Source organism: Mchenga conophoros, linkage group LG3 (assembly GCF_057382185.1).
Source record: "Mchenga conophoros isolate Kocher_MC1m ecotype Shallow Benthic linkage group LG3, M_conophoros_male_GT1.1, whole genome shotgun sequence".
Lineage (NCBI taxonomy): Eukaryota > Metazoa > Chordata > Actinopteri > Cichliformes > Cichlidae > Mchenga > Mchenga conophoros.
Window position 1 is genome coordinate 1,952,166 of NC_140528.1, and position 12,025 is coordinate 1,964,190.

The 12,025-nt window shown below is 41.9% G+C and overlaps 1 protein-coding gene across 1 annotated transcript in view; it reads left to right on the plus strand.

Annotated features, from left to right (window-relative positions):
• Positions 1 to 12,025, plus strand: part of LOC146576961 (protein NLRC3-like) — a 12,061-nt gene continuing 36 nt past the window's right edge. The window contains exons 1-5 of the mRNA XM_085267604.1: positions 1 to 76; positions 228 to 2,028; positions 4,781 to 4,954; positions 5,320 to 5,493; positions 11,869 to 12,025. The exon at positions 11,869 to 12,025 is cut by the window's right edge and continues 36 nt beyond it. Of these exons, the coding sequence (XP_085123730.1) occupies positions 40 to 76; positions 228 to 2,028; positions 4,781 to 4,954; positions 5,320 to 5,493; positions 11,869 to 12,025 (2,343 nt within the window). The 5' untranslated portion in view covers positions 1 to 39. The remainder of the gene's footprint in view (positions 77 to 227; positions 2,029 to 4,780; positions 4,955 to 5,319; positions 5,494 to 11,868) is intronic.

Sequence of the window (12,025 nt, forward strand, 5' to 3'; positions counted from 1 at the left end):
GAGGCATTTGTGAAGATCACAGTGGACTTCCTGAGGAGAATGAAGCAGGAGGAGCTGGCTGACCGTCTGCAGAGACGTAAGAGGATTTATCTAAAGATTTAAGCTGCTGGATAAATGAGAGACTTGTGACACCAGTGTGTTCAGTCATTTCTCAGTGGGTCAGAAATTGTCATCAGCATTTTGTAAAATATGATTGTTAAAGTTGTATTTTTATTATTATTATTCAGAACTTCCAGCTGCTGTTTGTCATCGTAACCTTAAGTCTAAGCTGAAGGAGAAGTTCCAGTGTGTGTTTGAGGGCATCGCTAAAGCAGGAAACCCAACCCTCCTGAATCAGATCTACACAGAGCTCTACATCACAGAGGGAGGGACTGCAGAGGTCAATGATGAACATGAGGTCAGACAGATTGAAACAGCATCCAGGAAACCAGACAGACCAGAAACAACCATCAGACAAGAAGACATCTTTAAAGCCTCACCTGGAAGAGATGAACCAATCAGAACAGTGCTGACAAAGGGAGTGGCTGGCATTGGGAAAACAGTCTTAACACAGAAATACAGCCTGGACTGGGCTGAAGACAAAGCCAACCAGGACATCCAGTTCATATTTCCATTCACTTTCAGAGAGCTGAATGTGCTGAAAGAGGAAAAGTTCAGCTTGGTGGGACTTGTTCATCACTTCTTTACTGAAACCAAAGAAGCAGGAATCTGCAGCTTTGAAGACTTCCAGGTTGTGTTCATCTTTGATGGTCTGGATGAGTGTCGACTTCCTCTGGACTTCCACAAAACTACAATCCTAACTGACCCTAGAAAGTCCACCTCAGTGGATGTGCTGCTGATAAACCTCATCAGGGGGAAACTGCTTCCCTCTGCTCGCCTCTGGATAACCACACGACCTGCAGCAGCCAATCAGATCCCTCCTGACTGTGTTGGCATGGTGACAGAGGTCAGAGGGTTCACTGACCCACAGAAGGAGGAGTATTTCAGGAAGAGATTCAGAGATGAGGAGCAGGCCAGCAGGATCATCTCCCACATCAAGACATCACGAAGCCTCCACATCATGTGTCACATCCCAGTCTTCTGCTGGATCACTGCTACAGTTCTGGAGGATGTGCTGGAAACCAGAGAGGGAGGACAGCTGCCCAACACCCTGACTGAGATGTACATCCACTTCCTGGTGGTTCAGGCCAAAGTGAAGAAGGTCAAGTATGATGGAGGAGCTGAGACAGATCCACACTGGAGTCCAGAGAGCAGGAAGATGATGGAGTCTCTGGGAAAACTGGCTTTTGATCAGCTGCAGAAAGGAAACCTGATCTTCTATGAATCAGACCTGACAGAGTGTGGCATCGATATCAGAGCAGCCTCAGTGTACTCAGGAGTGTTCACACAGATCTTTAAAGAGGAGAGAGGACTGTACCAGGACAAGGTGTTCTGCTTCATCCATCTGAGTGTTCAGGAGTTTCTGGCTGCTCTTCATGTCCATCTGACCTTCATCAACTCTGGACTCAATCTGCTGGAACAACAACAAACAACCTCCAAGAAATCTAAATTATTTAACAAACCAAACCTACAATCTCTCCACCAGAGTGCTGTGAACAAGGCCTTACAGAGTCCAAATGGACACCTGGACTTGTTCCTCCGCTTCCTCCTGGGTCTTTCACTGCAGACCAATCAGACTCTCCTACGAGGTCTGCTGACACAGACAGGAAGTGGCTCACAGACCAATCAGGGAACAGTCCAGTACATCAAGAAGAAGCTCAGTGAGAATCTGTCTGCAGAAAAAAGCATCAATCTGTTCCACTGTCTGAATGAACTGAATGATTGTTCTCTAGTGGAGGAGATCCAACAGTACATAACATTAGGACTTGTCTCCAATGGCAATCTGTCTCCTGCTCAGTGGTCAGCTCTGGTCTTCATCTTACTGTCATCAGAAGAAGATCTGGATGAGTTTGACCTGCAGAAATACTCTGCTTCAGAGGAGGCTCTTCTGAGGCTGCTGCCAGTGGTCAAAGCCTCCAACAAAGCTCTGTGAGTAAACATGTGATCAGGCTTTTATCTATAACATAAATAGTGTAATGTGTGATGGACCCTTAAAAACTTAAACATATTTATTTACATGATCATCAGCACTAAATACTAGGGGTGCAACGATACACAAAATTCACGGTTCGGTTCGATACTTTGGTGTCACGGTTCGATATTTTTTCGATACAAAAAAAATGTTCATGCCTTTTTAATTTGTCATTTATTAAAATTATAAATATATATTTTAACTCAAAAGTACAGTTTTTAAATTTAACCCTAACCCTTGTGCATGTTTTTTATTTTGACAGCGAATACGCACCTGCGGACCACTTATGTGCAGCCCTGGTTATTTAGCTCGTCATATCGCAGCCACAGAAATTATTTTGTCCATGAAACCATAAAGCTGCACTTTCTTTTTGCCTTATAGTCTGATTTGTCATAACTTTTCCGTTTTGTGGTAAGCTTTTCTTTGGCTGTCACTTCTTCACCCTGACCTGTCTTATTTGGCTCAGCAGAACTAAAATATAAATCCTCCTGCTTTTACACACACACTCACATAAGCTCAGCGATTCTCTGCGCGATCAACCTCTCACATGTTTAAGCTGCGGGAGATTTCACTTGTCATGTTTGCATAGTAAGCTAACGATTAATAAGACGATGTCAGAGGAATTGGTGCACAAATTATCATCACTCACAGATCAGTACTGTCGCTCTCTATACACAGTTCGCACGATTGCAAAGTGAAAGCAAAAAAACAAGCGCAAATTCAAACGCGACTTCAATATGTCACATATTGACAGTGGCTCACCGATGCCAATGACATAATTACCCAGCTACATTTCTGAAAGAATGCAAAAGCATTGACATTTTTCCTACAATAGCCCGACGGGCAGGGCAGAGATAGATTTTGGTAGCCCGACTGAAAAAAATCGCTAGCTCCGGGACGTCGGGCTAGCGATTTTGCAAGCCCTGTATCTGATTGAGGAATCACTCATCTTTGGAAAAGAGAGTTTATTACAGAGAAATGGCGCTTTCCAAAATAAAAGCTATACTATCCGCTTCTTCTGGGCTATATTCTCAGCAGCATAAGGAGAATCATGTGCTAACAGCTGTCTAAATGACTCGGCTAAAGTTAGTAGCATGCTTGTTGTTTTTGTCTTTGCACTAGGATGATGTCGGCGTAAATGTGAAGTCATATTCGTTGTGTTCCCACTAGTGCTTTCAGGTTAATCTCGTTGAAATGACCTTAACGCCACAACACGGCAAATCTCCGTTAACGAGCTACCGCCGATCGCTCCGTGCGTGGGGCTAGACGGCCAACACGTTAACGAGCTAACTGCGCTAACACACTAGTTCACACCAATGTAATTGAGCATTGCGTGGCACATCCAACATACTGTTTTACTTTAGTCCATGACTCGCTTACCTTCAGGGTCATACGTCACATGAAAACCAAAATAATTCCAAACGCCAGATCTGAATGAGGGTGGGGGAGGTCCATGTTGCTGAGAGCTTAACTTCTGTCTCGCTAGCTTGCCCTGCGCTCTTCCTTCTGACTATGCTGTCTGTGTGGAGCGCTCAGTGGATCTGCGCTCGACAGTACAGCCTAGGCGGAGTAGTCGAACACAGATCCACTGAGCGCTCAACACAGACAGCATCGTCAGAAGGAAAATTGATAAAATAAATTACAAATGTTGTATTGTTCGATACATATGTGTACTGAACCGAAAGCACTGTATCGAACGGTTCAATATCGATACGAATATCGTTGCACCCCTACTAAATACAGTATATTATAGTTAATGTTTGATAGCAGCAGTAAATGTCAGTGTCTTAAACATATCTGGGTGTCAGCTTTTATCAAAGTCATATCCAGAATCATCCTGTAAGTAAACTTTATTCATACAGCAGCTTTCACAGGTCAAAAATCACAAAGTGCTTTACAATAGAAACAGGCAATAAAAACATTAAACAGCAAACACTGAACATCATACAGCCTAAAACTAGTTAAAGGCCACTCTGAATACTAGAGTCTGAATAAATGAGTTAGTGGGACCAGTAACAGCCTTTAACTGGAAGATCTCAGATGTGAGAAGAGCTGTAGGATTGTAGAAAGTCAGAAATATAGACTGGGACTAAAAGTAAGGACTAAAACTTTAAATAAAGCCTAAAATGAACTGGTTACCAGTGTGAAGAGATTAAACTGGAGTAATGTCCAGTCTGTTTCATGTGCTGGTTAAAGCCTCGCAGCATCATTCTGTACTGACTGAAGACGTTCAAAGACTGTGATGGAGCCATAGGTGATCAACTCCCTCATTCCTCCTCTGGTCTTATTGCTCAGCTGAAGAGGAGTTCACTTCTATATGTTACAATCAGCATCACCAGTACAGCTCCAAGGATCTGCAGCTGCTGGCAGATTCAATCATGCATGCTTGATTGTTTTTCAGTCTCTCAGGTCAGATGAAGTCATATTCTTTATGAATCAGCATAAGAAGTCAATAAAAATTCAAAGCAAATCAAGATGAGCGTTTATTCTTGTTTTAACAAATATATGAGCGAGAGGGACCTTTTTGGTCTAAAGTTATAATCATCTGCCACATTTCTAATCTCTTTACTACGTGGACTTTTGAAATATTTTCTGTTCCCCCAGACTGAGTCTCTGTAACTGGTCAGAGAGTTCATTTAACTTGTCATTTGATAACAGTTTGTTATCAAATTACAGTTTTTCAAATTGTGTTTTTATTTTGTTTTTTAGCCTGAGTGTCCTTGATCTCTCAGACAGAGGCTGTGAAGCTCTGTCCTCAGCTCTCAGCTCCCAGTCTTCTACACTGAGAGAGCTGGACTTAAGTAACAACAACCTGCAGGATCCAGCAGTGGAGTTTCTTTCTGCAGGACTGAGAAGTCCAGACTGTAAACTGAATACTCTGAGGTGAGATCAAGTTATGTTGTGCTTTTCATCAATTGACAGAATTAACCAATAAGAATCCACTAAATGGGAAAAAGGTCAGTTAAACTTCTGTAATAGTTTTATGATAATTTAATGAGCAGAGAGTTATTGATCAATATGTCAGCTACTTTGGTGCTAATGCACTGCCCGGCACATGGAGCCCAATTGGCATTTGCAATAGAATACCAGAATTGATTGACCATTGTCAGTTAACAAATGTCAGCGTCATCCATTTGTTGACTCTCAGTAAAAAAACAGAATTAATTGCTAAATCTAATAACTCTTTAGTGCACCCTCATTGCAACTTAACAACAGTGTTTGTTTAATGTTTATCTGTCATTTTTCAGACTGAGTCACTGTAAGCTCTCAGAGAGAGGCTATGAAGCTCTGTCCTCAGCTCTCAGCTCCCAGTCCTGTAGTCTGAGACAGCTGGACCTGAGTAACTCTGACCTGCAGGATTCAGGAGTGAAGCTTCTGTCTGCTGGAGTGAAGAGTCCACACTCTAAAATGGAAACTCTCAGGTCAGGATTTAAAATTTTCCAATGATGATCACGTTAAACCTGATTTCTATTACTGCATAAACAGGAAATTGATTTTTAAAAAAGTCTTAATGTAGAAATTAGTGTCTGGGGTTTTTAGTGATATTTGTTCACTTTCTGTCTTTCATTTGCAATGAAATGTCCCATCTGCTCCTCTGAGTCCAAAATCTTTATTTTAGCAGTGCTTCATCCACCAAACCTTCTAGTTCGATTCCTGTATGCTGAAGGTTTTTACAGAGCTGTTTGTTCAGATATCAGAATTTGATTTTCAGAAACATTTAGTAATAAAAATATGATCAATTGATTATTTCTGACTGAAAAGATGAAATATACAGGGAGTGCAGAATTATTAGGCAAATGAGTATTTTGTCCACATCATCCTCTTCATGCATGTTGTCTTACTCCAAGCTGTATAGGCTCGAAAGCCTACTACCAATTAAGCATATTAGGTGATGTGAATCTCTGTAATGAGAAGGGGTGTGGTCTAATGAGATCAACACCCTATATCAGGTGTGCATAATTGTTAGGCAACGTCCTTTCCTTTGGCAAAATGGGTCAAAAGAAGGACTTGACAGGCTCAGAAAAGTCTAAAATAGTGAGATATCTTGCAGAGGGATGCAGCAGTCTCAAAATTGCAAAGCTTCTGAAGCGTGATCATCGAACAATCAAGCGTTTCATTCAAAATAGTCAACAGGGTCGCAAAAAGCGTGTGGAAAAACCAAGGAGCCAAATAACTGCCCAGGAACTGAGAAAAGTTAAGCGTGCAGCTGCCAAGATGCCACTTGCCACCAGTTTGGCCATATTTCAGAGCTGCAACATCACTGGAGTGCCCAAGAGCACAAGGTGTGCAATACTCAGAGACATGGCCAAGGTAAGAAAGGCTGAAAGACGACCACCACTGAACAAGACACACAAGCTGAAACGTCAAGACTGGGCCAAGAAATATCTCAAGACTGGTTTTTCTAAGGTTTTATGGACTGATGAAATGAGAGTGAGTCTTGATGGGCCAGATGGATGGGCCCGTGGCTGGATTGGTAAAGGGCAGAGAGCTCCAGTCCGACTCAGACGCCAGCAAGGTGGAGGTGGAGTACTGGTTTGGGCTGGTATCATCAAAGATGAGCTTGTGGGGCCTTTTCGGGTTGAGGATGGAGTCAAGCTCAACTCCCAGTCCTACTGCCAGTTTCTGGAAGACACCTTCTTCAAGCAGTGGTACAGGAAGAAGTCTGCATCCTTCAAGAAAAACATGATTTTCATGCAGGACAATGCTCCATCACACGCGTCCAAGTACTCCACAGCGTGGCTGGCAAGAAAGGGTATAAAAGAAGAAAAACTAATGACTTGGCCACCTTGTTCACCTGATCTGAACCCCATTGAGAACCTGTGGTCCATCATCAAATGTGAGATTTACAAGGAGGGAAAACAGTACACCTCTCTGAACAGTGTCTGGGAGGCTGTGGTTGCTGCTGCACGCAATGTTGATGGTGAACAGATCAAAACACTGACAGAATCCATGGATGGCAGGCTTTTGAGTGTCCTTGCAAAGAAAGGTGGCTATATTGGTCGCTGATTTGTTTTTCTTTTGTTTTTGAATGTCAGAAATGTATATTTGTGAATGTGGAGATGTTATATTGGTGTCACTGGTAAAAATCAATAATTGAAATGGGTATATATTTGTTTTTTGTTAAGTTGCCTAATAATTATGCACAGTAATAGTCACCTGCACACACAGATATCCCCCTAAAATAGCTAAAACTAAAAACAAACTAAAAACTACTTCCACAAACATTCAGCTTTGATATTAATGAGTTTTTTGGGTTCATTGAGAACATGGTTGTTGTTCAATAATAACATTATTCCTCAGAAATACAATTTGCCTAATAATTCTGCACTCCCTGTGTATTTGGTCAGTGATATGACTCATTGCCTCACTTAAATATAAAATGTAAACAAAAATTCAAAACAATAGATTAATACAAAACAGAGTTTGACTGTCGAGCTTAAAGTGAGCTTGAATGTTATTCACTTCCTGTTTTATTTTGGTAGTTATCGTCTCTGATTTTTACCCCAACATTGTCTACATTAATTTCAGCTGTAGAAGGTTTTATTGACTGTTTGATTTGTCACTTTATTTAACTATAATTGTTGACTTATAAACTATTGCTTAAAATGTATTTTCATTAAAATACCAAATAATTTATTACTTTATCATCTAATTAGATTATAATTCTGTAAATAAGAGTGATAGTGTGGCCTGTGTGGGTTGTCTTCAGGTTCTCTGCTTCCTCCCACAGTCCAAAAACATGCATGCTGGGTTAACTGGAGATGTGTGATTGTGAGCATAAATGTTTGTCTGTCTAGCTCTGTTTCTACCTGGCTACATCACCGTGGTTACTGATGCTGAACCAATAACCTGGTCTGGATCAGGTTATGTTCAGAGTTTTTGTTTAAAATCAGCTGAAGTGCCTCATTTTCACTGATTCTTTCATTTACAGAAAGCTTTAAGTGAGATATAGATTCAGTCATATGTTACTAATATTACTTTTAACCTGAGTAGCGAAAGTCCGGGAGTTGTGCCGTTCTCTGCGGCTTCAGTGACCCTCGAGCTCTCGACTAGCTGGGTAACAGACGTCGCCGAAAACGTCGAAGCACTTTTGCACTTTTGCAAATATGCGATATCTTCATAAACCGAGCAGATATTTGAAGTTTACACACCCACATTCTCCCCTGAAAATATGTTAAAAGTTTATTTTGTGACCCAGGAAGATTAATAAGAGTAATTTTAAAACTTAGTAGCGGTCACCATTACCGGAAACTGGAGTTTGGCTGGGCCGCACAATGAATTCTGGGATATGGTGGGCCACGAAGGACACACCCGACCCATCCTTCAAATTCGGGGAAAAGGAGGACGCATTTGTCGGCTGCATTCGGAGGAATTTGGACAGCCTTCGGTGCGTCGCTGTGACGTAATCTGTCTACAAATGTGTCCTCAGGAGGACGCAGCCCATGAATTTGTACACACCGAGCCTGCGTGCTGGTAGCAACTTAGCCACAGCTCGGGTGTGGAGGAGAAGCTGAAAAAGAAGGTTTTCTAGTTTGTAAGGAGGAAAAAACTGAGAGGACTAAGTGAAAGAGAGGCTGGAGAGTAACACAGAGCAGCAATGAATGCTGCTCACACAGTTTAGACAGTTTAGCATCAAATGTTCGAGTGAGTTAGCTCCCAGCTAACTAGCATAGCAGCTAACTAGCAGAGCAGCTAACTAGCAAACCAGCTAACTGCACCCACAAGCTGCGACTGCGTCTTTCTAACAAGAGCATCAGACACTCAGACTGGTTTTCTTTGTGGATGATGATGTATTCTCACACTGATCCTTCATGGTGATGCTGCCATCCACCCACTGCTCCTGGTGTTGCCAATTCCTCAGTAAGGAAAATCGCTATTGGCTGTCCTAAAAGTCGCTGCAAGTCGCTAAATGATGTCATCGCCTAATTTGGATAAATGGTCATGCTAATGTAATTGTAACGTACGTTGTAGGAGAGAAAAATAACATCGTGGAAGAGACATAGCGTGAGTAAAAAATGTCCTGGAATGCATTTAAATAAATAAATCATAGTTCTGTCTGTAACTATTACAACACTCTCACCACATTTGTTAACAATTCTCTCAACAAATGTGTTTCTCCTCGTTCTTTGTCATCCAGCTGCGACTTTAGGTATAAATGTGTCATAAACAGGATAAAGCAGTGCAGGTTCAATGTAATCAAACCTCAGACTGAGTTCAAAATCATCACCTGTCCCAGATACCACATCAGCACCAGAACCATGATGTGTTTACTCACATTTAAAAAGGTGGAGGTCAGTGTGAATGGACTGTTGTCATTGGTCTGAATGTGCCTCTATAAACATGTGCTCTTCATTATTGATGTTTTCCTAATGAAGAGAAAATGAGACTTAATAAAATCCTTCTGACTGTTGTTGGAGCAGGTTGGGTCCTGGGTTTGAGTCCCCCACTGAACCACAGGGGCTTCTAGCTTTGTTTCACAGTGTATAGAACAACAAATAAAACCAAATCACAAAAAAACACATCAGACTTTGAGGGTTGAACCAAGGATGAGGAAGCAGACTCGGCCCCAAACATCTGGATATATGGATGGTTACCAGAGCAACCACAGCAGTGTGCTCTCAGTATATTTAGTTGTATAAAGGTGTTTGTGGTGTGTTGCAGCTGAAGCAGCCTCATGTATGTTGACACAGGGAGAAAATAGTGTGAGGACACTGTTCACAGCAGTCACAGCTCGCTGCCTTCAACAGTCTCTTCCTTCCTTGTTTGGATGTCACTGATATCATCTTCTGCTCTCACACTGACCACCTGTTGAAGCTAACATGCTAACATGGAAGCAGCAGGTATGCCACCTGTGGCAGCTGAGGTCACGTGACCTGAGTGTTTGAACCACACGTTGGAGCAGCGTTTCCAAACATCTGCACTTCAGAAGCTCCAAAGTGTGGAAATGTCACTGTGGAGCGTCTCATCACTATCTAAGAGATTTTCTTGCCTCTGCAAAGCGAAGCTTGCAAACAGCACCATAGTTTGTCAATCCCAACCAATCAGAGCGCTCCTTATGTCACGTCACATGACTCGTGTGTTTTCCTCTTTGATTAGCACCCAAAGAACTAAAGAAAGGCTAAAAGGATGTTCAGCCAATCAAATCCCTCCTAGCAACAGGAAGTCTAGAGAGGAAATGGAGCAGAGAAGGAGAATCACCAGTTTAAATGTCTGAGTTTTAAACTGGTGACCCTCTAAAGAGGCTTTTATTGACTCTTTCTGTTTTCTTTACAGCTTTTTTCACCATTTAAATTGTTTAATATCAGATTTAGAAATAACTTTTGGACAGTTTTTCTACATTTGCACTAAAATATGACATCAGTAATGACTTTCTGACTTTACGTTGGACTAATCTAACGACTCAGCCTGGCTATGTTGGACTGGGTGTGGCAGCAGCTCCCAGTTTGAGTTCAGGAGACAGACACCCTCTCTACTTTGAAGATCAGCTTCAAACTTTCCTTTTTGATAAAGCTTATAGTTCGAGCTGGATCAGGTGACCCTGAACCATCCCTTAGTTATGCTGCTATAGGCTCAGGCTGTTGGTGGACTTCCCATGATGCTCTGCTTTCTTCTCCCCTCTTTTCACTCCTGATGCTTTTATATGTCACTACTGCATGTCCTTAACTTTTGTCTCTCTGTTTTGTTCTTGTCTCTCTGAGCTCATCTCTTCTCTTTCCCCTCACCCTGCAACCAGTCATGGTAGATGCTCCTCCTGGAGCCTGTTTTCACTGGGAGGATCTTTGTGTCAAAGGGAGTTCTTCTTCCCACCATCACCAAGTGCTGCTCACAGTGGATTGTGTCGCGAAATCTATCAATGTAGAGCAGTGAGACAAACCACGGAGGCCCCAGAGAAGTGCAATCAAACGATGAGTTTATTAACACACAGGAGAAAACATCAGCCTATGTCTTCTGCCAAAAATACATGTTGTGGACACTTACAAAGCAGTGGGGTACACGCCCCCCCTTGGCGTCAATAAAAATAGTCAGAGTAAAATATGTTCCAGACATCTTGTACATGTTTAATGGCTATAAAAAGACACAGAACTTCTCTTTTCTGTAACACCTTCCATACAAGGTAATAAACTTCAAGCCCTCAGGGTCTCTGGGGCTAATTATTGACTCTGGTCATCTGTTGCCAAGTAGAGTAAAATATAGTGAGACACCAAATGAGTTAAGGCCTCAGGCCTGACGCATTCCTAGATTATATGTGTTATATGTATTGTAAGCATCCATGCAATCATCCTGTTCTAGTTTCCCTCAGCATGGATCACCTGGACAGTCACGCCAGTGAAGCTTAAGACCCTTAATGAACCGAACATCAACTCGACATAAGCACAAATATGCAATGTGTATGAAATACTTCTGACCGTACTTGTAATAAAAGTTAACATAATGGAAGGATCCTCAAATGAACATGTTCAATAGACAACTTTAATGCAATATCAATACTGTGAGAAATATTATTAGATGGAATAATGCTGTAAAGAACATTATTAATGCAGTTATAATGATGCAGATTATATGGCAGCAATAAAAGAATTTCTGTATCTCCACAATTGTCTGATGGTTGGGGCTTTCTCTCTAATATTGGAGGCGGTTACCTTACACTGTTAAACAGCTTCAGATGACTGTTGTTGTCCTTTGGGAATTGTCACTTATAAATAAAGTTACATTGAATGGATGTAAATGGATAGATGTTATTGTGACAAAGAGAAAACGATTGTTGACAGATTGATTGTTGTTTTGTGTGTTTGCAGTCTGTCAGGCTGTCTGATCACAGAGGAAGGCTGTACTTCTCTGGCCTCAGCTCTGAGCTCCAACCCCTCCCATCTGAGAGAGCTGGACCTGAGCTACAATCATCCAGGTCCCTCAGGAATGAAGCTGCTGTCGGCTGGACTGAAGGATCCAGGCTGG